This window comes from Myotis nattereri (genome assembly GCF_964212035.1).
Source record: "Myotis nattereri genome assembly, chromosome: 2".
In the NCBI taxonomy this organism is placed as follows: domain Eukaryota; kingdom Metazoa; phylum Chordata; class Mammalia; order Chiroptera; family Vespertilionidae; genus Myotis; species Myotis nattereri.
Window position 1 is genome coordinate 159,407,044 of NC_138076.1, and position 26,634 is coordinate 159,433,677.

The following is a 26,634-nucleotide window of genomic DNA, read 5'->3' on the forward strand; positions in this document are numbered from 1 at the left end:
AGGCACCGCGCAGGCTGCTGCCGCCGCCGTCGCTGCCGCCGCCACCGCCGCAGCCGCCGCCGCCGCCGCCGCTGCCCGGACGGGAGAGGGGCGGGGCCGGGCCCCCGCCCAGCGGACAACGACGAGCCAACAGGAGGGGCCGCAGTGCGCATGCGGGAGCGCGCCTCCCCCTCCCCCACCCCCCCCCATTAATCCCCAAGAGAACAAACACCCCCCGCGGCCCCCCCGCGGAAGGATCTGAGCCTCTTCCCAGACCACTGGTGGCCAATCCCAGTCTTCCCCGGGGAGGGGCCCTCTCCAAACCCACAATCTGTTGGGGGGAGTCAGGATGCCAGGTCCGGGAGGGGCCAGACCCCAAAGATGAAAGTCGCGACTTGCCCTGCCCCGCCCCAAAGGCTTCCCGAGTAATGTGCTGGGTGGGACTTGACCCACCTCCCCAGGTCAGCATGTCACAACACGACCTCGGCCTGTCAAGTCACATGACCTCTGCCTGTCACTGACAATCTGGTCATGTCTTTGAACCAGGAGAGGGCATCTGGTCCAACCCACTCCTAGCCCCGTTTACAGAGGGGAAATGGAGAAATGGAGCAACGGAGCAGGCCTGACCAAAGACCTGTCACTGTCAGCTCACACCGGCCTTCTGACAGTTCCTACTCAGACAAACGCGCCGTCCCGGTGGAAGTATGACAGGTTGTGCAACAGGCCACCACATGGCCTCTGCCTTCTACCTAATGGCACAAGAAAAATATTTCTCATTTTGCATGGTGCCTTTCACTTTTGTCCAAGTTGCCTCCAAGTTCAGAGCTGTCTTATTTTACCTTTACAATTTTTTTTTTTTTTCAAACAAGAAGGGTGAGGCACAGAGATACTAGGTGGCTGGCCTGGGATCCCTGGGCAAGTGGGGGGCAGCTGAAGCTAGAATCTGACCTCTCCTGACAACCTAGTCCAAGGCAGTTGTGCGCTAAGTGCATTTAATAAATATCCCGGGCAACAAGACTCTACTGTAGCCCAAACGCCTAGGAGGCAGGAGGCCCATGCCCAGCTCCTCACATTAGGGAGTCACAGGACTTACTGTCTGGATCAGTGAAAAGGGCGGGTCTTGGTCTTTGGTGAAGGGCCCCAGAGCGCCATGAGGGGAGATGCGTGAGGAAACGGAATCCGACCCATCGGGGAAAGAACATGAATTCTGGCATGTGGAGAACTCATTAGAAACTTTTATCAAGACAAAAGTTCAGGGTACTCCTCTGAAAGGACCTGAAAATGACTACTAAGGGGATTCAAGTACCTCAGCTCCTTTTTTGGGTGGTTAGGGGCTAAAAGATCAGACCCCTTTAAGAAGACTCGAGATGTAGACAATCCTGGCAGACGGATGCAAACTTTCAAAGGAAGGGGGTTTAAAAGGCTTTGTGCCCATTCTTAGCTGGGAGGGGAGCCGAGGAAAATGGGAGCCCTTTATGGAGAAGGTAAAACGGGGGCTAATGCCAGGTGGGCGGACCGAGAACTCCTACGACGAGCAACAGCGAGGTTTCACTCGTCAGTCTAGGGGCAGCTACGGTTGCTAGCCGTTGGGGCCGTAGGGTGCTGAGAGCTGGCGCCCCGCCTCTCTCCTCTCTCCCCCTCCCGCACCTCCCACCGCCCTCGTAGTCCCCTGCGCGTGCGCGCATAGACGGGTTGCCAAACATTGCATCATTCCCGCCCCCCTTTCCTCCCCTCCCCCTTCGAGCTCTCCCCCTCCGCGCGCGCGCATGACTCACTCACCTCCCCGGTGGAGCCTCGTGACCCACAGCCACTTCCGGGTCCAACAAGACCTGGACCCCCAAGCAGGAGGCGCGATGGGGGCGGGGCCGCGGAGCTCCTGAGTGGCGGATGTAAGGGATGAGGCGGGGCCCAAACTGGCGTGCCGCTTTCTGATTGGTAGCCTTCTGGGTCCGCCCCTGAGAGGAGGGCAAGGTCCAGTTAAAAGATCACTGCTTGGGGAGACCGAGGTCAGAGACTAGAGTCTGAGACACCGTGCATATCATGTTGAAGATGAGCGGGTGGCAGCGACAGAGCCAAAATCAGAGCCGGAATCTGAGGCGAGAGGTGAGTACTGACCGTCCATCTACCTTTTACTCTTGCATCTTTGCGACGTTGCCCCCTCAAAGTCGGGGCATCCCCTCTTCAGGATGTGTCATCACCCCCTCCATAATGAAGTTAGTGACGGTCTGAAGGCGAGATGGGGAGAATCCTTTATTCGGGAGAGGTGTTACAGCCCCTGCTTCCTTCGCGACAGCATCACCCACCCCTGCCCGGAGCGAAGGGGCCCGGCTGCCCTCAGGAGTTATTCTGTTCTCTGCAGCGGCTGACCTCAGGCCTCCGCGTTAGGCCAGTCTGGTGGGAGGCGGAGCAGCAAGACACACCCCCACGTCGAGAAGCCTGTTGGACCGTAGCTTAGGCCGCTGCCTTGGCCTGGCCACCAAGCAGCCCCACCCCTAGCCCCGTGTCGGAGGCAGCGTCTCAGTGCCAGCATGGCCACGTTGGTAGTGGGGCTCCGGAACCTTACACGGGACAGCCATTCCGCACCTTCAGGAAGCGACACAGCCTGGGAGGAAGGATGCCCAAGGCCAGGGAGAGCAGATAGGTTTTTTACTTTCCCCCAGAGGTCCCTGGGCCTCCTGCACAAGAGAGCATCCTGTATCTCTTAAGTGTGGGAAGTCATTTGGGGTCTCCCAGTGTATGGTCCTTCTCCTGAGCGTGGTCCCTGCTTCTTTCTCCCTGTCCTGTCTCCAACTAATCTCTGTGTAACCATTGCATCAGGCCAGTCCCCTGTTTGGCTCTACAGCCCTCTGGCCTGGGGCTCCACTGCTGATGAAAGCCACCTTCCAGGCTCTGGAAGGCAAGGAGGGTTCCCCAGGGAGGACAGTCCTGCAGACAAACACTCTGGGCGATATTGCATCTACAGTCCCCAGAGATAGGCAGCTGCTGCTCTACTTCTGGCTTCATCCTCCCTTCCCTGTAAGAGATTGGGGAGAATTTACCCATTCATTCCTAACCAGCACCTACTATGTGCAGTTTGGGGCCCAGGATACATCCACGAATAAGAGAAAAAAATTCTGCTCTCAGAGCTTACAGTTCAGTGGGAAAAGGCATACAGTAAACAGATAAGTGCCATAGAAAAAACTAATGAATTTAAGAGTAGAAAATGCTTTGGGTGAGGGTTAATTTTACATTGGGTGATCAGGGATTCCCCACTGGAATGACCATTAAATTAAAAACCTGAAGGAGGTGCGGCAGTGAGCCATGCAGGTATGCGGGAGAGCTTTCCAGAAGGGACAGCAAGAACAGAGGTCCTGAGGTGGGAGCACGCACAGTATCTTTAGAGACCAGAAGGCCAGTTGGCTGCTCTAGAGTGAGAAGAGGGAGAGTGGTCAACGAGAAATCCAGGGCAGAGAAGGAGCCGACTGTGTGGGTTCTGCTAAGCCACTTTATGCAGGAAATTGGAAGTCATTGGTGATTTTGAACAGAGGAGTGACACGACCTGATTTTAAGTTTAAAAGGCCCACTCTGGTTGCTGTGTTGTGAATAGACTCAGGGAAGGGCGGTAAGAGCACAAACTGGGAAACCTGCCGTCATCCCAGAGAGAGAGTAACTTGATAGTAACAATGGAATTGGAGAAGAATTTAGATTCTGGGTTTGTGAAGAATGAGTTAAGAAATTTTGCTGGTGGTTTGGATTGGATTGTGAGGTGTAAGAGGAGGGATCAATGAAGATACCAATGTTCAATGAAGATACAAAGCTACTAGAGTTGCCATTTACCAAGATAGGGAAGGGGAAGAGGAAGATTAGCAGGAGTTTTAGACATATTAAGTCTGAAATGCCTATTAGACATCCAAAAGGAGACAGCACGTAAGCAGTTAGATAACAGAGTTAGAGGTCTGTACTGGAACTGTACAATTTGGAGGATGTCAGTGTGGGAATGGAATTAGGAAAATTGGTTTTGTTCCCTTCCCTGAAGTATAGTCCTTACTTACCCTGGCAGGTTTGAAGCCTGCCTTGAGTTTAGAGAAAGCTGAGATGGTAGGGCTTTCCTATTATGCAATCAGGACTACAAATGTCAGCAACTAAAAATAAAGGAAATTAGGCTCTCCTCTGTCCTTGGAAATGGGTACCGGGACTGTTAACTATCCATACTCTGTAAGACAGGAAGTAAGAACGGATCAATAGGATGCTGGAGATAAAAGTAAAAGAACCTGGCTCTCCCTTTCCAAAAGTGGTTAACATATTTATCTTTGATTCCCCACAGTGTTCAAGAAGGAAGTGTATCTTCATACATCACCACACCTGAAAGCAGGTAAACCTAACCAACCCTTTCCCAAAACCAACTCCTAAGAGTTGCTATTTAGCCTTCCTTTATTGGGACCCTGAGAAGTGAAACGCTTAGAGAAGAGAGGAGGGTTTGCATCTGAGCACTTTTGCTGTCAGACCACATCCATCCACCTGGCCTGTCCCTAACAAGGTGACCAAATCACTGTTCGTAGAAGCATGTCCTAATCAAAAGATGGCTCTGGTAAGCAGTCAGCCCCAAACAAGATAATGGGTTTGTCTTACCACACCTCAATCCCCATCAAAGCTAGACTAACCCGCCTTGACCGGTTTGGCTCAGTGGATAGAGCGTCGGCCTGTGGACTGAAGGGTCCCAGTTTGATTCCGGTCAAGGGCATGTAGCTTGGTTGCAGGCACATCCCCAGTGGGGGGTGTGCAGGAGGCAGGTCATCAATGTTTCTCTCTCATCGATGTTTCTACCTCTCTGTCCCTCTCCCTTCCCGTGTAAAAAAATCAATAAAATATATTTAAAAAAAAAAAAAGTTAGACTGACCCATGGAACTCCCCACCCAGGAAAAAGGAGCACAACTGATGTGGTAATTGCCCCTGGAAACTACCAATGGAGTTTCTCAGGGCGGCTAACTTTTTTGTTGTTGTTAATCTTCACTCGAGGATATTTTTCCATTGATTTTTAGAGAGAGTGAAAGGGAGAGCGGAGAGACAGAAATATTGATGTGAGAGAGACACATCGATTGGTTGCCTCCTGCACACACTCAACCAGGGCCAAGGAACCTGCAACCAAGCTATGTGCCCTTGACCGGAATCAAACTCGAGATCCTTCAGTCCTCGGGCAGATGCTCTATCCACTGAGCCAAACCAGCTAGGGCAGGCAGATAACTTTTACTACAATCCCATAAGAATGTATATCCAGGCACTTACTTCTTCAAGTGCTGGGCAAAAGCAAGGAGGGATTATCAGTATAGACCAGGGGTTGGTAAATTTTAAAGGGCCAGATAGTAAATGTTTTAGATATAGAGGGCCACACAATTTGTCACAACTATTCATCTCCACTGTTGTAGCATAAAAGTAGCCATAAAAAATATGTAAATCAATAGATGTGTCCGTGTTCCAGTAAAACTTTACTGCAGAAACAGGCAGCAGGCCAGTTTGCCAAACTGTGGTATAAACTGTTTGACTGCTTTGTGGTGCTCATTCCCCGCTCCATCCTTCCCTCCCTTCCCCACTATCCCAAGTATATCATTTTTCAGAGCCTGATCCAGCCGCAGCGATGGCAGCTGAGTCTTTGCCTTTCTCCTTCGGGACACTGTCCAGCTGGGAACTGGAAGCCTGGTATGAGGACCTGCAGGAGGTGCTGTCCTCAGATGAAAATGGGCGTGCCTATGTCTCACCCCCTGGAAATGAGGAGGTGAGAATGCTACACATAAAGCTGGGGGTGGGGGTGGGTGTGTGTGCTGATTTTCCCATTTCAACTAATGGTGCCTGCCTTTCCTCATTCCCTTGAAGGAAGAATCAAAAACCTTCACCACTCTTGACCCGGCCTCTCTGGCTTGGCTGACTGAGGAGCCAGGACCAGCAGAGGTCACAAGCACCTTCCAGAGCCCTCGCTCTCCGAATTCCAGTCAGAGCTCCCTGGCTCAGGAGGAAGAGGAGGAAGACCAAGGAATACCCAGGAAACGGAAACGGAGTGGTCAGTCCCCGGCCCGGGCTGGAAAGCAACGCATGAAGGATAAGGAACAAGAGAATGAAAGGAAAGTGGCACAGCTAGCTGAAGAGAATGAACGGCTCAAGCAGGAAATCGAGCGTCTGACCAGAGAAGTGGAGGTGACTCGCCGAGCTCTAATTGACCGAATGGTCAATCTGCATCAAGCATGAACACTTGGGACCATCACTTCCCCCTTGAGCCAGTACCATCTTTTCCCAGAGGTGGCTACTAACCACCTTCTTATGAGTGTCAATGATGTGACCCTTAACCCCATACCTACAGTAGAGGGAAAGCTCTGGGTAGACAAGAAGAAAGGGTCTCAGCATGTATATAGAGATTGCATATTTATTTATTACTGTCCATATCCATTAAAGTGACTCTGTAAGTCAAGTTCTCACTTTCACTTTTTCTTCTTGCCTTTAGGGGTTTCAAGAGGTTTCCCCTCAGCTAGAGCCAACTGCTTCTTCAGATCCAAGAGTTTAGCCACTTCTGCAGCAACCTGGTTCTTGTCTGCCTTTTGTGCTTTCAGTTCCCGGACAATGTTGCCCTAAGAGAAGAGGGAGGAGGTGGGGGAATAACAATAGTGAGACCAGAAAGGACCTATGTAGGATTTAAGTTTTGTGGTCTCCCACATAGGATTCAAACTTCATACCTGTTTTGTCACTTCATCCATCAGCACTTGTATCTGCTGCGGTCCAGCTGTCTCTATAACTGCTGGCTTGGGGGACACTTTTGCCTGGAGAATAATAACAGAGTTATCACCTGCTGCCGTAAATATCCCCTGACCTCAAGTTTTATACAACATCTTGGGGAAAGTGATTACCTTTAACACCAGGGACTCTTCTAGCTAAGACAGGAAAGAAAAACTTTAAGTGAGGAAGTAGCAGGGCCAAAAGGTGGAAAGAGTGATGAGTGAGGACTACTTATGGACACTTAGGAGATGGCGCTGTGGCTGTTGCTGGGTGAGAGCACAGTCTAGCTTTCTCACCTGGCCCCCACCGAAGCGCTGCCTCAAATTTTCAATCTGGTCATTTTCCAATTTTTGGAACAAGGGACTGACCTATAAAAAAAAGAATTCCAGAATCATTCACTGATTAGGTATAAACTCTATCAGACTATACAGAGGGCCTCTCTAACCCCAATCACCAACATTCAGGGACTCTAAATGCTTTACAAGAAGCTTGAGTGTATCGCCAATTTCAGTAAAGAATCCAGGAAAAGTCCTAGCAGTCACTATGAAAAAACAAAGTATTAATAGGGTCCAAGATTAAATGATGCTAGGTTGATGCAAAAGTTTAAAAGGTGGACTTACTTTATCATCTTGTGTCAAAGGGGAAATGGCTACCCTGTATTCTCACAGCTCACTGATTGTTAGCCTTATGGAGACCAAGTGACCATGGTGCTACTTCCAGCATCTACTGTATATCAGTTTCATGTACCATGTACTGGGTTCTGGCATGAAGGACGATGAGAAAATATGGGCTACAGATAACACTGGGCTTGGGAGCCAATACCAAGAATTTTATATCAGGAACAAGCCTAAGTGCAAAATGGGGAGGGGTGTCGAAGAGCTTCAGAGAATAGCTGTGAAAGCCCCATGCCCAAAGTAAGTTCTCTGACCCTCCCCAAAGGCTGCATGGCACATGCAGGAATTTTATTAGTAAAAGAGACAATGGCTCTTCCGATCCTCAGAGACTTACTGTGCCAATCTGGTGTCCTGCTGGTAAGGTGCACAGGAAGTCTGTGGGCAGGATGCTGCAGGCTGCAGGTGGGAGCTGCAGCTGGGCTGCAATCATAGAGCTAACCGTAGGCATGTAAGGCTGGAGCATGGTGGATAGCAAAGCAGCTATATTCACTGCCAAGCCTGTCACTGTCCCTGCCCGCTGCCTAGATAAACAGAGTCATTAGTCAGGACTTCTAAGAGGACACAGCCTACCACATACTTTATCCCTGTAGCCAACCCTACGTCCTTACCTACCTGTCAGCCTCGCTGCCTTTAATCCGCTTCCAGGGTTCATTCACCTGAATGTATTGGTTGCCGTAACGAGAGATGGTGAGGATACTGCGTAAGGCATCCCGGATCCTGGGAAGGGGGGAGGCAGGCCAAGGTATAAGGTCCTGGAAAGACCAGTATGGGCTTCTCAACATGCCAGCAGACCACTCAGATGAGACGGGTGTAGGTTACTTACCGAACCTTCTCTAGAAGCTGGTGATAGTGCTGGAGCTCCAGGGAGACATGGGCCAGCAGGCGCTGATCATCAGAGGTAAGCACCATCTCGGGCACATAACCCCCAAAAAACTTAGACACAAACATCCCAGCTCTTGATAGGAATAAGGGAAGGAGAGGGGGGAGAAAAAAAGAGTAATTTCCCAGTCTTCTTAGAGAAATTTGACCCGGTTTTCTTAATTCTACATTCTTTCAGAACTGATACTTCCTGGCTCCTTCAAGCTGGGAGGCAAAGCTTAACAAAGTAATTCCTTATCCTCTCCCCTATGAATACAACTGCACATAACAGACATTTCACATTCATTATCCCTTGTTTAAAGAACCCTGATAAAGTTAAGCAACTGTTTGTTTTATTTTTAAAAATCAACACTAAGAATAATCAAGTTTAAATATATGTAAATTGCTACTGTTAAAATGTGATTAATGATCAAACCTGAAAGGGTAGGTAGCCATTGAGGATATTTCTTTAGATTTCAGAATAGCTGACATAGGGCCAAAAATGAAATTGAGCTCAAGTAACGAAAACTCCAGAGTTCAGCAGAAGTCTCCTACCCCTACACTAAAATAAACCCTTTCCTCAGTTAAACTTATCAAATGCATGCAACTTTTTTGTGTGTGTTTTTTTTTTTTTGCAAAAACACATTTCCAATTCTACAAAGAACATTAATAAGAAACAATTTACAAAACTTTGTGACCAACTTTGCTAAATCACATTTCTATCACCAACTTCCCCCAAGTATACATAAGCTATTATGTTCTAGGAATATCAAGTCCCAATTGATAGGAATCCACTTTCCACATTATCCTCCCATCCCTCCCAGCTTCCTGCCCATTCACTAGGCATCTCTTCATTCCCATCTCGCCCACTTCATGGAGCAGAGTTAGCACCAGCCCAGCTCATCTACTGACTGACCCCTCACGAAGTCCTACCTATTGATGAAGTTTCCCAGGTTGTTAAGCAGCTCAGAATTATTCTTCAGTAACATATCTGTCCAGGAGAAGGCACTGTCCTGGCCCTCAGGCCGAATGTACAGCAGGTAGAAGCGCCAGATGTCAGCAGGAATCCCTGTGTCCTTGGCCATGTCCCCAAACACTCCCACACCCCGACTCTTAGAGAACTTCCCATCCTCATAATTCAGATATTCTGGATTGAGAAAGAGAATGAATGAGAACCATCTGCTCAAATCACTTTCTCCCCTTTCTGACCTACTGACTCTCCTTTGAACTCAACTATGGGTGTCCAGCAACACTTCTTGAGTAGCTGCCTGAATCCTGCCTCTCCATTTGGGCCTTCCCCCCGCTTTGCTTCTATTCATTACGAAGTTTTAGCTTTTGACTCTTGCTTTCTTCAGTTCTTGTTTCCTTCTAGGTTGAGTTCTCATGTTCAAATTATTTCCCATCTCAACTCCTAACTCAAGACCCAGCACCTTTCCAAAACCTTCCAAGTATTGCCTCAGCTCTCATTCCCTAGGAATATTCCTAGTCCAGTCTTCCAGGGTACCTGTAGCAATGAGATGGCTGACCAAGGTGTAGTTGTCCTCAGCTCCTAGGGCTGAACAAGGAAAGACTAAGCCGTGGAAGGGAACATTGTCTTTGGCCATGAACTGGTAGAGGTTCACCTACAGAATATAGTTGGAAGACAGAGCTCCTGAGACCTTCTTCAAAGACCTCAGAAAGAGCAAATACCCAATCCTAACCCCCTCCACGCACATATATGCATGCACCCTCCTCATAGACAGGCTAACCAAGAACTGCTTACTTGCTCTGGGTTCTTCCACCATTTCTCCCATTGGTCTGTGTAGTTGGCGGTGATGGATATGTATCCAAATGTGGCATCAAACCAGACATAGAATACCTGGAGAGAGACACGGTAGGATAAAAAAACACTGGGAATACACTTGATATAATACAATAATATAATTTTATTGACCTAAGTAACCCCAAAAAATTCAATTTTTTAAAAAATTGGGCCGAAACCGGTTTGGCTCAGTGGATAGAGCGTTGGCCTGCGGACTGAGGGGTCCCTGGTTTGATTCCGGTCAAGGGCATGTGCCTGGGTTGCAGGCATATCCCCAGTGGGAGATGTGCAGGAGGCAGCTGATCGATGTTTCTCTCTCATCGATGTTTCTAACTCTCTATCTCTCTCCCTTCCTCTCTGTAAAAAATCAATAAAATATATTAAAAAAAAAAAATTTGGGAAACCCAGTTAAACAAGACATAGTCAACAGTGTACTATGTTAGCCCAGGATCTCAAGGCTGAATAATAAGAGATATCCGTAAAGCATGGGATTCTTACCTTGTCCTCAAAGCCTTCTAAGGGTACAGGGGTTCCCCATTTGAGGTCTCGGGTTATGCAGCGTGGCTTGAGGCCGTCCCGAAGCCAAGAACGAATGATGAACCGGGCATTGGGCGTCCAGTCACTGCCAGGCACAGTCTTCCCCAACCACTCCTCAAGTCGGTCTTCCAGCTGAGAAGGCAGAGACAGAAGGCTGACTTAGAAATGCCTCATACACAGTTTGCTTAAGGGTAAATCCGTACAACCCTTTGGACTAGTCTGGTGATATATTAAAATTAAAAGACTCATGACTTTGACATAGCAATTCCATTTCTAGAAATTTTTTCAATGGAAATAGTCACACAAGAGTGTATAGATGTGTACATAAAGGCGTGCACTGTTCATCATAGCAAAAAATTAAAACTAAAGAAATATGGTGCATCAATACAATAAATACTCATGAGGCCATTAAAAAGAGTAAGGTAGACCTATATGTAATTGACATGTATAGATCTCCAAGATTCATTACTAATTAAGCTAACTGCAAAACAATATATAGTATAATTCTATTACTATAAAAATAAGTATCAGCCGGCTTGGCTCAGTGGATAGAGCGTCAGCCTGCAGACTGAAGGGTCCCAGTTTCAATTCTGGCCAAGGGCACATGCCTGGGTTGTGGGCTTAATCCCCAGTAGGGGGCATGCAGGAGGCAGCCGATCAATGATTCTCTCATCATTGATGTTCTATCTCTCTCTCCTTTTCCTTCCTCTCTGAAATCAATAAAAGATATAAAAAAATAAATATCAACACACAGACTAACATAAGCCCAGAAATTTTTTAAATATTTTTTTATTGATTTTAGAGAGAGATCGGAAGAGAGAGATGGAAACATTAATAAGAGAGACACATCAACCAACTGCTTCCTGCATGCTCCCTACTGGAGATCGAGCCTGCAACCCAGGCACGTGCCCTGACCGGAAATCAAACTGGTGACCTCTTGGTGCATGGGTAGATGCTCAAACACTGAGCCACATAGGCTGGGCAAGCAAAAAAAAAATTTTTTTTTTTTTACTCCTCACTGGAGGGTATTTTTCCATTGATTTTCAGTAAGAGTGATAGAGAGAAGGAAAGACAGAAAGAGACATCGATGTGAGAGAAACACATCGATTGGTTGCCTCCTGCACACGCCCTGACCAGGGCCTGGGCCAGAGAGGAGCCTGCAACCGAGGTACATGCCCTTGACAGGAATCAAACCCAGGACCCTTCAGTCCGCAGGCTGAAGCTCTATCCACTGAGCCAATTTGGCTAGGGCCAGAAAATTTTTGAAGAAAAATATGTATCAGTACTTTATTTTCAGATGGGATTATGGGGAACATTCACATTTATACCATATATTTCTAGCTGAAATTTAAAAAACAAGCTTTTATCACTTTTGTAAGCAGAAAAACAAAAGTAAACTTTTTTAATGGATGGTTTATGTGATTTATCCAATCAAATACCACAATTTCCAAATAGAGACAATATACTCTATTGGCAAGGCTATGAGGAAAACAGCACACTCACAGATTGCTGATGGGAATGCAAAAATGCAACAACACCTATTGAAGAAAATTTGACAATAAACTACATATGCATTTACCATTGACACAGCAAGTGATCACTTTTAAGGAAATTATCCTGAAGATATAATGCAAAAAAAATTTGCTTGCTGTATTTGGTCAAACATTTATCTACTGCAACATCACTTGCAATTGCAAAATACAGTAAGTCCTCACTTAACACCAATAGGTTCTACAGCTTTAAGTGAAATGACATATAACAAAACCAATTTTTACCACAGCTAATTGATAAAAACAAGAGTTAAGTTCCTACAGCATCTAATCAACATTAGAACAAAACAATATTATTCAAGGACCTGCTGTACTGGAAACTACCTAAATGGAGAACACAGAAAACTGGTTATATAAACTATGGAACCTACACAAATGTAGTTGTTTGTAGCTGTTTAAACAAACAACAACTGCTCTAGCCAGTATGGCTCAGTGGCTAATGTGTCAGCATGCAGACCGAAGTGTCCCAGGTTTGATTCCTCAAGGGCATGTACCTCAGTTGCAGGCTCAATCCCCAGCTCTGGTCAGGGCGCATGCAGGAGGCAACCAGTCTATGTGTCTCTCTCATATCAATGTTTCTCTCTGTCTCTCCCCCTCCCTTCCACTCTCTCTAAAAATCAATGAAAAAAATATCCTCAGATGAGGATTAACAAAAAAAAACAACCACCATCAAATAATGATGATCACTATGAAGTGATATGGAATGATTTCCAGAACATCCTATTAGGTCAGGGGTGATGAATCTTTTTTCTGCCAAGGACCATTGGATATTTATAAAATTATTTGTGGGCCATACAAAATTATCAACTTAAAATTAGCCTGCTATATTTGGTCAAACATTTAATTAACTCACCCCTAATACTTTGGCAGGGCCAGACTAAATGATTTCTCGGGTCTTATACAGCCTGCAGGCCGGATGTTCCCCACCCCTGTCATAAAACATAAAGAAAGGCTGGGGAACTGTTTCAGATGAAAGGAAACTAAAGAGATATAAAAAACTAAATGCAGTCCAGCTGGTGTGGCTCACTGGTTGGGCATCGACTTATGAACCAGGAGGTCACGGGGGCACATGACTGGGTTGCAAGCTAGATCCCCAGTAGAGGGCATTCAGGAGGCAGCCAATCAATAATTCTCTCTCATCATTGACGTTTCTATTTCTCTCTTCCTCTCCCTTTCGCTCTAAAATCAATAAAAACATATTTTTTAACAAAAGAAGTATTTAAGAGTAAAGAGGTCCTAACCGGTTTGGCTCAGGGGATAGAGCATCGGCCTGCGGACTGAAGGGTCCCAGGTTTGATTCCAGTCAAGGGCATGTACCTTGGTTGCGGGCACATCCCCAGTGGGAGATGTGCAGGAGGCAGCTGATCAATGTTTCTCTCTCATCGATGTTTCTAACTCTCTATCCCTCTCCCTTACTCTCTGTAAAATATCAATAAAATATATTTTTTAAAAAAAAGAGTAAAGAGGACCTATATGTACAGTTCATTCACATGCATACAATATTCCTGAATAGACACAAAGGAAAATGACAGCAGTGAAACACCTCTGCAAGCAGGCCTGGGGTTTAGTGGGTGGGCCTGGGCCTTTCACTTTGGGCCCATTCACTTGTTATGTATTTTTATGATGTATAACTTTAAAATAGAAATTAAAAACATTTAAGAGTAATTTGGTATAGATTTGTGGCTGAGGCTGAGAGGGCAGAAACGGCCATGCAGACCAAGTTGAGGGAAAGGCCCACTTACCTTGGGCAAGTCCAGAAACAGGTGCCGCGAGGATCTCACCACAGGGCACGATCGGCAGACTTTACACTGAGGCTTCTGTGAAGGAAAATTCAAGAGAAAGTGTGACCCAAGATGAGAGTCAGGATCAGGCCTGCAGGTCATGGGGAGCTGTCCAGGCAAGCGGAGAGGCACAGAAGGATGAGCTCCCCAGTGTGCCATCTAACTTAGCTTCACGTTCACACCCAGCCAACTCATCAACTACTTGGGCCTTCTGTGAACTTGGGAGGCTCAGGTCCACGCAGCATAACATGTGTTACTCAGAGTTTCATGTCTCTGTCCTATCACGCCAGAGAACAAAAAAAGCCTTCTCAGAGCACTACACTATATGCAGCTGTGTAAGGAGAGGCAGGAATGACGGAAGAGAAGACACACAGCTCCTCTCCTAAGGAAGTTACAATCAAGTTAGGGAGAGAGGGCTTGTATGGGAAACAAGTGCAGACCCATACAAAGCAAAATGTCAAGAAATACTTATTCTCATGGTACAAGTTGACTATACAAACCCAGAAGGGTGATGACTAAAGGAGTAAACAGTTAGGTGGGGCTAATCAGTGAAATAAGTTTTTTTTTCTTTTTTCTAGTGAAATAAGTTTTGATCTAAATTTTTGGAGGTGAGAAACTATAATTCTCCCAGGACCTCTCTCCTGAACTCCACAAGCCTCTCTCAAACTGTCTACCTAACCTCTCCTTGGGTGTCTAGAAGGCAGCTCAATTTGTTACTGTTGTTAATCCTCACCTGAGGATACTTCCATTGATTTTTAGAGAGAGTGGAAGGGAGAGAGGGGGAGAGAGAAAAACATCAATATGAGACACATTGATCGGTAGCCTCCCGCATGCACCCCAACTGGGGCCAGTATCAAACCTGCAAACCCAGGTATGTGCCCTTGATCAGGAATCAAATCCATGATCCTTCAGTGCTCGGGCCAATGCTCTAACCAGACCAACCAGGGCAAGGAATCTCAAATTTAACAAACCCAAATAGATTCCACCAGAAAGCCTGTTTTTCTTTTTTTTCTTCTTTTTTTAAAAATATATTTTATTGATTTTTCACAGAGAGAAAGGGAGAGGGATAGAGAGTTAGAAACATCGATGAGAGAGGAACATCGATCAGCTGCCTCCTGCATACCTCCTACTGGGGATGTGCCCACAGCCAAGGTACATGCCCTTGGCCGGAATCAAACCTGGGACCTTTCAGTCCGCAGGCTGACGCTCTATCCACTGAGCCAAACCGGTTAGGGCCAGAAAGCCTGTTTTTCATCTAATCACACCCATGTTCATAGCAGCTCAAGCCAAAAACTTAAAAGTCATCATTTCCTTGACTTTCCCATCACCCAGAATTCCAGTCTATCCAATTGTACAGTCTGCCTCCACAATGTATCTCAAGGTTCTCCCCATCCCCATTTCTACTATTAACCTCGTCCGAGTCAACATCATCCCATTTTGGAGCTACCACTCTAGTCTCCAAACTTTCATGCTTCCCTCCCATCCATTTTCCACAGAGCAGCTTGCCATTCAACTCCCACAATGGCTTACTAGGCCCTGGTAATCTGACCTCGTCTCAATCCACCCTCTCTCCTTCACTATGCTACAGTTATACTGGCCTTTTTAATTCTGCCTTTTAAGCCTTTGCATTTCCACGCCCCTTTGCTTGTAACGCTCTGAACCTCACTCTCATAGCCTGGCTTGCTCCCTCTCATTCTTCAGTTAAACTCTGTTTAAATGTTACCTCCTTTGAGATGCCTTCCCTAATCACCTACCTCCCCCCAGAAGTCACTCTCTATCACAAGTTTATTCCATAATTATATACTTGTCTTTAGTTTCCTTCCCACACTAAATAGTCTGTCTTGTTCACTGTCACATCCTGAGCACCTAGAACTGTGACTGCCCTATTATAAGAACTCAAAAAAAGTTGCTGAATGAATGAATAGCCCGGTTGGCATGGCTCAGTGGTTGAGCATCGACCAGGAGGTCAGGGTTCAATTCCTGGTCAGGGCACTGGGTTGCAGGCTCGATCCCCGGTGTGGGGCATGCAGGAGGCAGCCAATCAATGATTCTCTCTCATCACTGATGTTTCTTTCTCCCTTCTCCCTTCCTCTCTGAAATCAATAATAATAAAAAGAGCCCTAACCGGTTTGGCTCAGTGGATAGAGCATTGGCCTGCGGACTGAAAGGTCCCAGGTTCGATTCCGGCCAAGGGCATGTACCTTGGTTGCGTGCACATCCCCAGTAGGAGGTGTGCAGGAGGCAGCTGATAGATGTTTCTCTCCCATCGATGTTTCTGGCTCTCTATCCCTCTCCCTTCCTCTCTGTGAAAAATCAATAAAATATATTTAAAAAAATAAAATAAAATAATAATAATAATAAAAAGAATGACTAAAGTAACAAATGAGTAAACATGGAGTATAAGAGACAGCATTTATAGAATGTGGTCTGAAACAGAAGCAAAAGTAGAGAAATATAAATTCAATTCCCTAGCACAATGCTAAGCACATAGTAAATGTTCATTTAGTAAGTAATTATCTAACGAGCTGAACGATGAGTTGCTGAGATGGAGTAGAAAGAACCACTGGTCAAAGGTCTTGGATGCTAAAACAAAAATCCTGAGTGGGACAAGACTGGGAGTCCCTTAATGGAGACTGCTGCCCTGGCCAAATGACTCAGCTGGTTAGAGCATCATCCTGATATGCCAAGGTTTGATCCCCAGTCAGGGCACATACAAGAATCAACCAATGAATGCATAAATAAGTGGAAAAACAAATCAATGTTTCTCTCTCTCCCCCCTCCCCATTCCCTTCTCTTTCTAAAATCAATTAATTAATTTAAAAGAAGAAGAAGAAGAAGAAGAAGAAGAAGAAGAAGAAGAAGAAGAAGAAGAAGAAGAAGAAGAAGAAGAAGAAGAAGAAGAAAAAGAATAGAGACTGTCTCCTTCTGGGCTCCTAGGAGACCTTCTACTCACCTTGAGCTCTACAGCATTGATGAGCTTGCCACACTTGTCACACTGGTCACCCCGGGCCTCCTCATAGCCACAGAAGGGACACACACCCTCCACAAAGCGATCAGCCAGGAAGCGGGCACAACGCTCACACCGCAGTTGCTCCACAGTATCTTGCAGCACAAAACCTCGGTTCCACAATCGTTGAAAGATGTCCTGTGTGATTCTGATGAGGTGAGCAAGGGACAGGGGAGGGACAGGTCAGAGAAGTCAGAAGAAGGGGTGCAACCCTCCCTCCTGCTACTCTACCTAGGACCCAAATTCATTTAGTCCAAATGCCAAAGAAATCAGGCAGAAGATCCTTCAAGGAAAAGGCCATCTAGTCATCTTTAGGGAGTTGGACTAGATGACCCCAGACCCCTTACACATATTCTTCAACTCCTCATACAGTCTCTTCCCTTGACATTTTAGAATTTGTCAAATACAGGCTTTGTTTTGTATTCTTCATTAACAAAAATCTCCAAAAGAATAGAACTATGTCCTAAAAATTAAATCAGTCCAACTATTAAACCACACAGCACTATTAGCTGACAGCCTGTCTACCATGTAGAGGTTTTATAAGGATGAATTACCAGGCAAAGGAAGGAAGAGCATATTTGCTATAAACACCCACAGGAGTGGGAAGGAATGTGCTCAGACTCTGTGGCAGCCAGGGAAGGGAAGGGAAGTGGTAGAGGAAAGGCATACTTTCCACAAGCCTCCATCCTGCCTCTTACCTCCCTCACTTGCCCCTCAGAACCTGACCACACTGAATCTCCTTAATAAAGCTTGGAATACATTTCAGGGCAATATTCATGTCCTAAATTTAGGGGGCTTGCTTAGACAACCATCTCAGTTCCTCTGTCTCCAGGATATCCTCATGGTCCCCAGCCCCAGCCTTCACCCTCCACTTCTGCCTGATCAGAGGAAACTTACTCCGTCTGTTGTGAAGTGGTGGTGCGACCAAAAATATCAAAGGAGATATTAAACCAGCGGTAAATGTCAGCATGGATGACGTGGTACTTGTCACAGATCTCCTGGGGGGTGAGACCCTCCTCCATAGCCTTGGTCTCTGTCGCTGTACCGTACTCATCGGTCCCACACAGATAGAGGGTGTTCCACTGGCGGAGGCGGGAGTACCTGGAAGAGAATGTGAGGATCAGCCGCTCCCCATGTCCCCTGGACCCCCTCAGCCTCCACCCTTGGGGCATCCAATTCCTTGGGACCCACGGCTCCCTCAGGTCTTCCCTGCAGCAGTTGGCTCCACCTGGCAAAGACATCAGCACTCAGCACGCAACCAATGATGTTTCCAAGATGGGGGACATTGTTGACATAAGGAAGGGCGCTGGTGATGAGCACATTCCTTTCCCCAGCCACAGGCAACCTGGTGAGGAAGGAGGAAGAGAACAGTTCATGGAAGAGAGGCAAGGGTCAAGAGCAGGGGTCCTCAAACTACGGCCCGCGGGCCACATGCAAATACAAATATTATATTTGTTCCCGGTTTGTTTTTTTACTTCAAAATAAGATATGTGCCGTGTGCATGGGAATTTGTTCATAGTTTTTTTTTTAAACTATAGTCCGGCCCTCCAACGGTCTGAGGGACAGTGAACTGGCCCCGTTTAAAAAGTTTGAGGACCCTGGTCAAGAGGGACCAAAACTGCACCAGATACCCAGACACAGATCTAGCCTACATCAGATGATCATGTATATCAGAAGTCTTCCTTCAAATGAACGCACAGGACTAAACTCCCCCAAAAGCCCTGCGATCCCCTACAATAGCAAGGACAGTGCCCCGCCCACAGTGAGCAAGCCTCGTGTACTGCTCCTACACAGCCGTGTTCCAACACTCGACTCTTCTGACTGCTTCTCCTCCATTAGCTCACCCTCAGGCTCCAACTTCCCAGGTACTGACAAAACTCTCCTGAGGCTCTGTCCCGTCACCATCACTCACTACTCCTAACTCCAAAGCCTACCAAGAATTTTCCCAGTGCCGACCGCTTTCCTTCTTCCCAGATGCTGTGTTAATATTACCTCTCGTCTCTACCTGAAATCCTTACAACCCACCACCCCCGGCTCCTCTCCCTAACCCACGTTGGTCCCTTCCTTGCGGCCTGACTCGAGCCAGCATTCATAATCACCCTCTCCTCCCCACTTCTCCAGGATCATTCCTAGTCACATCACCCAAGCTGCTGTCTGAAGCCATTCAATCCACTATTCTTTTCAGGGTTCATCCTTGACAGCTCAGCTGTGCACATCATGTATCCATCCCCCTTCTCAGCACTGACACTTCGTCAGGGACTTTTTGTCTTTCTGACCATTCTCAGTCTATAATCGCTGGACACTGAAATCCAGTTTTGAAATCAGTTCCTTCAGGGAAGCCCTCCTTCATTAATGACTGGCCTTCTATCCAGTCATCCCTGGGTCCCAAGACGCTAGGCACTTAGTAGCACACTATTGTCTTTTGTGTTACCCTGGAATTTGGTGGCAGATAGGAAGGTATGTATGGGGTTCTACCCTCTAGGGCAGCGGTTCTCAACCTGTGGGTCGGAACTGCTTTGGCGGTCGAACGACCCTTTCATAGGGGTCGGCTAAGACCATCCTGCATATCAGATATTTATATTACGATTCATAACAGTAGTAACATTACAGTTATGAAGTAGCAACGAAAATAGTTTTATAGTTGGGTGACAACATGAGGAACTGTATTTAAAGGGCCAGAAGGTTGAGAACCACTGCTCTAGGGGGTTACAGGCTATTACATATCTGCAACTGGAATCAGTGCAATGAGAGGTACAAAGTATCAAAGGAGCTCCAAGGAAGGCAAGCATACACTCCAGCCTAAGATTAAGAGACTTCTCAGCCTGGCCGGTGTGGCTCAGTGGTTGACTGTCAACCCATGAACTAGGAGATCACGGCTTAATTCCCAGTGAGGGCACATGCTCAGGTTGCGAGATCAATCCCTGGTAGGAGGTGTGCGGGAGGCAGCCAATCAACAATTCCCTCTCATCATTGATATTTCTCTCTCTCCCTCTCCCTGAAATCAATAAAAATATATTTTTTCAAAAAGAGAGAGAGAGAGACTTCACAGAGGCAGAATACTTGAGTTGGGCCTCAGGAATGGGTAGGAATTTGCCTGATCAAGGCATTAGGGATGTCTTTCAATCAGAAGGAAAGGCACAGAAGACAGTTTGGTTTGGCTATAGGGTCTTTTTTAAAAAAAATTCTCACCCAAGGAGTGAGGATATTTTTGCCCTTGCTTTCTAGAGAGTAGAAGGGGGGAGAGAGAAAGAAAGAGAGAAACATCAATGTAAGAGAGACACATCGGTTGGTTGCCTCCCGCACACATCCTGACTGGGGTGGGGACTGGACCTGCAACCTAGGTATGTGCCCTTGATGAGGAATCGAACTGGAGACCCTCTGGTGAGCAGGCAGATGCTCTAACTACTGAGCAATACAGGCCAGGGCGGTAATAGGGTCTTTAATACCAATTGTCTCCTTCTCTACATATGCATTTAAACGTGTTAGCCTGTATAAACATCTGAGAAAGTCTATCTCCTATTCTTTATTACCTCCAAAGGGCTTAGTACTAAACTGTCCATAGTAGGTACTGAAGAACTACTCAAAATGAGCAAATGAACAATGGAAGGGCTTTCTTCATCAATTTATTCAAGTTTTTTGTTGTTTTTTTATTAGTTAAGGTATTACAAATGTAATTTATTCAAGTTTTATCAGTATCTACTGGAAACTGGGACACATAATCATACAGAGAGAGCCTCTACCTTCAATAAGCTGACAGATAGAGGACATAGTCATGAAAAGAGATAATTACAATATATTTGGACAATGGGAGTTTCCCCGAAAATAAAGCACTCAAGCTCTGTAGAGAAGGAAATGGTAAAATTAGGCTCTCAAGGAATGAGTGTAGGCCCGTTAGGTAGGATACAGACATTCCAGGGAGAAGGAATAGCATGTGCATTGATACCAAGGTGAGTACAGTATGATGTCGGCCTTCCTTCCTCTCAAAACGCATCTTGACCTATCTGCCCATTGACTGTCTAGCCTTCAGCCACTGGCCTTTTAGCAATTCCTTAAAAAGAGCCAAACTCTCTAGCTTCTAAGGCCATCTTGCACGTTCCCTCTTCCTAAGACACCCTTCCCCATAGCCTTATCCTTGCCTAATTCCTATTCATCTTGCAAGTCTCAGATCAAATGTCAATTTTTCAGAGAGGCCTATAGGTTAACCTCCTGTGATATTTATTCTCCTGGCATCCTGTTCTTTCCCTTCATAGGACTTATTAAAATGAGTGATTATACATTTGTATGAGTTTTTAAAATACCTATCTACTTTTCTAGACTCAAAGTTCCATGAGAGCAGAAGTCTTATCTGTTTTGCTCACTCCTGTAGATCCAGCACATAGGGCCTAGCAAGGAGTAGACACTCAAATCTTTATCGGATGCCAAGTCTGAGACTACAGATATTTCATTTTGATGGAAAGAGCTGTGTGCGTGCGTGTATATTCTCTCAGTGTAGTAGGACAGTGACAAAATATGAAGCCTCAGGCAGGGGCCAGATCTTGAATGGTCTTGTGAACTACACAAGGAACCATCTGTAGAATTCAAAAAAGGAGGGTGAGATAATACATGCAGTTTTAAGTACTCATTCTGCTGACAGTGTGAAGTATGGGGTGGCAGGGAAAGAGAATGTGAGAGATGGTGAGGCCTGATGTAAGGGAGCAGCTGTGAGAAGAGAGAGAAGGGATTGATTCAAGGACAACTTAGGAGTTAGAATCAATGACTTGGTGATGGAATAAGTGATACAGGAGGAGGGGATGAGAAAAGAGTACAGATAACACCAAAATTTCTGGCTTAGATTTTTAAGTGTGTGTGTGTGGGTGCCAATCGCTAAAGTACATGAGTAAAGGAGAGAAGCTGACAGGGAAGATAACTGGTTTGCTTTTGCACATGCTGAGTTTGCAATGCGTGTGGAGGTGGAGGATTCAGTCTGACAAATATGTTGAGCTCAGAGTAGAGATCTAGACCGGGAAAAACAGATTTAGGTGGTATCTGTAGGTAAAGAATAACTGAAACACGGGTGCAGGTGGGACTGATGGAGTGTCCAAAATTATAAACCAAGAGAGAATAACACTTTTAAAAAAAGATAGTGTCAACAATAAAAAAATAAAAGAGAGATAGGGATCTGAGAATAAAAGGAAAGGATGGAAAATTAAAGATGTCAGCAGCAGAGGGGACCTGGCAGGCAGGTGTTGATTTTATCAACAACTTCCACTTAAGAAACCAAGCCCACTCATCTGTGCCTACTCACACTGGTTTCTGCTTTGGCCGGAGGGGAGGCAAGCTGCCCAGGCCCTTCTCCCAAGCAGTTACAGCCATGGCGATCTCCTCCTCAGACAGCGTGGCCAGCTCCTCTTCCTATGAAGAGTGGACAGAATCCCTCACCAGGTGAGGAGGGCCCATGGAATAAAGAAACTCTCCCAACAACAGTAAAAGGTAGTGCCCATGCTCCAAGTCCCTCTCCAAAGCACCCCACCCTTTAGGCACCAAGGCTCTCTGGGGACCCCCCTGTTCTTTCTCAAACCTCAGGCTCATTGCTGACAGCCCTCCCTTCAAGGAAGCTGGGCTGGAGCTGCTTTTGGAGGTAGGGCCGGAGGGCCAGGATACCCTGCTTCTTCAACACAGTCTCTGCAGCTCGCTGGCATGGCTCCTGAGAACTCAGCGTCTGGAACCAGCTGTGCAGGGCACCCAGCTCTTCTGCGGATTTGGGAGAAAAGAGGGAATCAGCAAGACCAGGAAAGGCTGGATGAGTGGGCCTCTTTCCCATCTTTGTGAAATTTCTCCAGTTGCTTTCCCATTCCCTTTACCATCTTTCTGCTACAGCTTCCATGTCAAGTTACACCTCATAGTGGGTCCTCCATACACTATATGGCCCATTCTGTAACCCCTACACCAAGTTCTGTGGTTGGGGCTGGGAATAAAGTGATATGCTCAATGCTCACCAGGGAGGTAGGCTGGGTCTTGGAGCAATGGATACAGGGCTCCCCACAAAACAATGTCAGCTACAGATTCTGTCTCCTTTGTTGGGGAAAGAAAAGAAAAAGGTACACAGGTGAGATATTCAATTTCTTCTCAAAAGTAGTAAAAATATCTAACATTTCCTAAGCACTTACTACACGTCGAGCACCATGTTAAGCATTTAAAATTATCTCAATCCTCACAACAACCCAATGAGGTGGGTACCAATATTACCCATTTCAAAGATGGAAAAAAAAATTAGCAAGTTTAATTTTTTTCAAGGTTACACTGCTGGAAGGTGGCAGTGTTGGGGTTTGAACACTATGAATACTGTCTTCCTTCTTCATTCTTTTACCACACAGCTTCCCCAATCCCCACCTCAAGGCCCAACTTACCCCAGCCAGGAAAGGACAGCTCCGACGACTCAAGCTGTGGTCAATGTGAGTCAGGGCTCTCCGGATGGGGCCAAGAACATCTTCCCCCTTCTTGCCTTGGACCACTAAATAGTACAGGGCAGCAGACAAAGCCGGCTAAAATGTGGGGGGACACAGGTCAGGACGGCCATGCAGGGCAATGGGCCTGCCTGCCATCCCCCATGACTCAGTACCACCTGCAGCTCTGTTGCTTCCCATTCCAGCCACTGGTTGGTGAGGTCATCTTGCTCTGAGCCAGATAACAGAAAGAAGTATCTGCCAGAGAAAGAGCAACAGAAGGTGGAATTAGAGGGGCCCACTCTCACCCCTCAGTGAAACACAAACAGTGGTTGTGTATAAGGCCACACAGAGGACAGTAAGCTCTGATGTGATTTAGTCACCTCCCTGCATCAAGTACCAATACTGACCTGCAGATTGCATTCGTGGAGAAGAGGTAGTTGCCACTATCCAGCTGCAAGACAGGGATCTTCGGCCGGGTCAGGAATGGGACCACACACTCTGATGCGAGAGAGAAAAATGCGTGAAAAAACAGGAAAAAAAACACACAAAAAAAAGCAAAATTCTTTGTCAACTTAGGACAACTTCACATTGTTTAGGGGAAAAGATGGGCAGTCTCAATCCAGAGCTTCTAAGACGGGACCACTGAAAGGGGGTGGGTCCAGAATGCGCTGGGGAGACCAGCAGGTGTTCAGCTGAGACCGCCAGCTGGAAACAGCAGATGGGTACTGCAGAGAGGAGGTGGTGGTGCTGGGATAGCGCACAGCCAAGAACTGGAACAATTATTACTGGGATTATCTGAGAACGACCCGAGATAACAGTAGGAGAACAAAATTATCAGAACTGGGAAGACTGGCAACAGAACTGCTTAGGAGTCACCCCAACAGCTGGCTGGGAACGACAACAGGTAAACCAAAAGGAGTGCATATGTGAGTGTGTCTGTGTGGAGAGGAGCGCAGGGTTTCCTAGGAACAAAAAGGTGTCTGGGGGGGTTGTAATGCGAGTGACTCTTGTGTGTGTCGGCGGGAGGGAAGGAAGAGGGGATGGAGTGACGAAGGATAATGGGGCAGGAGGTAGACGGGAATGAGTGGTAGGGGTTGGGATTGGGGAAGGAGACTGCGGACCGGGAGTCGGGCGTGCTTCGGCCCGCCCCCCTCACCCACAGCACCAGCCCGACTACCTTCGGGGCCCACGGTGCTGATAAGCAGCTGCGCCCGGCCCTGCGCCCTCCCAGCCGCGGCCAGCACAGGCAGCGTCCCCGGGGCGCCCTCGCTCACGAACAGTCTCATTTCGCCGCGGATTCCACGCTGATGCAAGCGGAACCGGCCTCTCGCTGTGGGCGGAGAGATCAGCCAGAGGCACGCCGGGAAATGGAGTTCTGAATTAGGGCGTTCCCGCGCACCGCCGGGGGAAGTAGACTATTTCTCCCGTCATGCAACACGAGGAAGCCGGAAAGAGGATCATCGAGAGGGCGGGACCGCGGTGCCTTGCCGAGAGCCGCACGCTCTGGGTGGCGGCGTTTTCGCCTAGGGGCCGGCGCTCTTCAATCTTCTAACGCGGCGAGGGCGGGGAAGGAAACCGCCTATCCTTTGGTTGCCCTCTTTTGGCAGAGTCTATTCACCATGACCGACTCTCCCAGTTCATCACAATTAGGGTTGAGAGTTACGGTAAACTGACTTAAGTGATACAATGGAAATTAATGTGGACATCCTATTAATAAAAAAAGAACGGAACTATTAAGTATTGATTTAATATCAGTCTGCAGCTCACATAGAGCTAGACAATCTCATTAAAGTGACTGGGAGGGAGCATGTGTTGGGGAAAGGTCAGAGGGAGGGGAAGTAAGAAGGCTAAGAGTTTGGCAATAAGTGTGTTTTATACAAGGAAGCACATGAAGTGATTGAGAAAGGAATCATGCCCCGTTGGTGTGGCTCAGTGGTTGAGCGTCAGCCAATGAACCAGGAGGTTACGGTTAGATTCCCGGTCAGGGCACATACCTGGGTTGCGGGCTCAACCCGGATTTGGGGGCCTGGGATCGTGCAGGAGGCAGCCCAAGTGTGATTCTCTCTCATCATTAATGTTTTTATCTCTCTCCCTTCCCTTCCGCAATCAATAAAAATATTTTTTAAAATTAAAATAAAAAAATTTAAAGCCCTAGCTGGTTTGGCTCAGTGGATAGAGTGGTGGACTGAATCAGAGTCCGGGGTTCGATTCCAGTCAAGGGCACATGCCTGGGCTGCGGGCTCCATCCCCGGTAGGAGGCGTGCAGGAGGCCGCCCATCAGTGATTCTCATCATTGATGTTTCCATCTCTCCCTCTCCCTTCCTCTCTGAAATCAATAAAAATATATATTTTAAAAAGAATAATTAATAATAGTACTTATGAGCTAGGCTAAGCACTTCACATATATTAATTTCATCCTCAAAAATTCTCTAGTAGTTTTGGGCCTTTTGAAGCTAGGTCATAAGAAGCTAGACAGCTTCTGCCCATGCTTCTTTTTGTTTGTTTTGTTTTGTTTCATTTTGTTTTTAACCCTCACCCGAGAATATTTTTCCATTGGTTTTTATTTTTATTTATTTATTTTTGTTAAATATATATTTTTATTGATTTCAGGGAGGAAGGAAGAGGGAAAGACAGAAAAATACCCATTGGTTGCCTCCTGCACGCCCCCCCCCCCCCACTCCCAATCCCCCAACCAGGCCCTGCCCTGGGGAGGACCTGCAATGGAAGTACAGGCCCTTGACAGGCATGGAACCCAGCATCAAACCAGGGACCCTTTGGTCTGCAGTTCACACTCTATCCACTGAGCCAAACAGGCTAGGGCTGCTCATGCTTCTTAGAACACTCTGGTAGCCTGAGCTGCCATGTAAGAAGTCTTACTACCCTGAGACTGTCATGGTGTCAGAAATGTGAGGGAAGCTCTCCAGATCAACCCATCTGCCTGTTGAATACTACATGGGGCAGAAGAATCACCCGGCTAAGCCCTCCCCCATTTTTGACCCATAAAATTGTGAGCTATATTAAAATGGTTGCTAATTAACAAAATACAAACAAACCAACATATCATGAGCTAGGTGCCCTCGTTCTCATTTTACAGATGAGGAACTGAGGCACAGAGAGGTTACTTTGTACCAGGAACTATACAAGGCATTGAAGATAGAATTATTAACAAAATAGATACAGGCTTCTGGTTTGGCAGAGCTCAAAGACCTCCTGGGAAGTTAGATAATCAAATAATGTTTAAAGTGTGATGAAAGTTATGATGGGGATGTAAAGCTTGCTGTGGG

The 26,634-nt window shown here is 46.8% G+C and overlaps 3 protein-coding genes across 5 annotated transcripts; 2 read left to right on the plus strand and 1 right to left on the minus strand.

Moving 5' to 3' along the window:
• The first annotated feature begins 1,926 nt into the window (after positions 1 to 1,926).
• Positions 1,927 to 6,415, plus strand: LOC308513368 (DDIT3 upstream open reading frame protein). Of its 2 annotated transcripts, none has more exons than XM_081083348.1 (4): positions 1,927 to 2,082; positions 4,283 to 4,330; positions 5,556 to 5,728; positions 5,827 to 6,415. In XM_081083348.1, the coding sequence occupies exons 1-2, from the start codon at positions 2,020 to 2,022 to the stop codon at positions 4,322 to 4,324; spliced, it is 105 nt and encodes a 34-aa protein (XP_080939474.1). In that variant the 5' UTR covers positions 1,927 to 2,019; the 3' UTR covers positions 4,325 to 4,330; positions 5,556 to 5,728; positions 5,827 to 6,415. The 2 variants fall into 2 exon arrangements, with proteins under 2 accessions (XP_080939474.1, XP_080939473.1); XM_081083347.1 differs by having other exon boundaries at positions 5,571 to 5,728.
• Positions 5,577 to 6,415, plus strand: DDIT3 (DNA damage inducible transcript 3). The gene is made up of 2 exons (XM_081083346.1): positions 5,577 to 5,728; positions 5,827 to 6,415. The coding sequence occupies exons 1-2, from the start codon at positions 5,591 to 5,593 to the stop codon at positions 6,193 to 6,195; spliced, it is 507 nt and encodes a 168-aa protein (XP_080939472.1). The 5' UTR covers positions 5,577 to 5,590; the 3' UTR covers positions 6,196 to 6,415.
• On the minus strand, positions 6,353 to 24,682 carry MARS1 (methionyl-tRNA synthetase 1). 2 transcript variants are annotated; one of them, XM_081083344.1, is made up of 22 exons: positions 24,528 to 24,682; positions 23,758 to 23,848; positions 23,527 to 23,605; positions 23,312 to 23,446; positions 22,901 to 22,976; positions 22,483 to 22,655; positions 22,210 to 22,316; positions 18,154 to 18,270; positions 17,823 to 18,026; positions 16,872 to 17,073; positions 13,880 to 13,954; positions 10,549 to 10,719; positions 10,012 to 10,107; positions 9,754 to 9,871; positions 9,183 to 9,396; positions 8,215 to 8,346; positions 8,004 to 8,108; positions 7,726 to 7,912; positions 7,014 to 7,085; positions 6,849 to 6,872; positions 6,678 to 6,761; positions 6,353 to 6,572 (listed from the first exon to the last, which is right to left on the minus strand). In XM_081083344.1, exons 1-22 carry the CDS (start codon positions 24,634 to 24,636, stop codon positions 6,426 to 6,428), a joined length of 2,718 nt encoding a protein of 905 aa, XP_080939470.1. In that variant the 5' UTR covers positions 24,637 to 24,682; the 3' UTR covers positions 6,353 to 6,425. The 2 variants fall into 2 exon arrangements, with proteins under 2 accessions (XP_080939470.1, XP_080939471.1); XM_081083345.1 differs by lacking the exon at positions 6,849 to 6,872.
• Between the last annotated feature and the right edge of the window lie 1,952 nt (positions 24,683 to 26,634).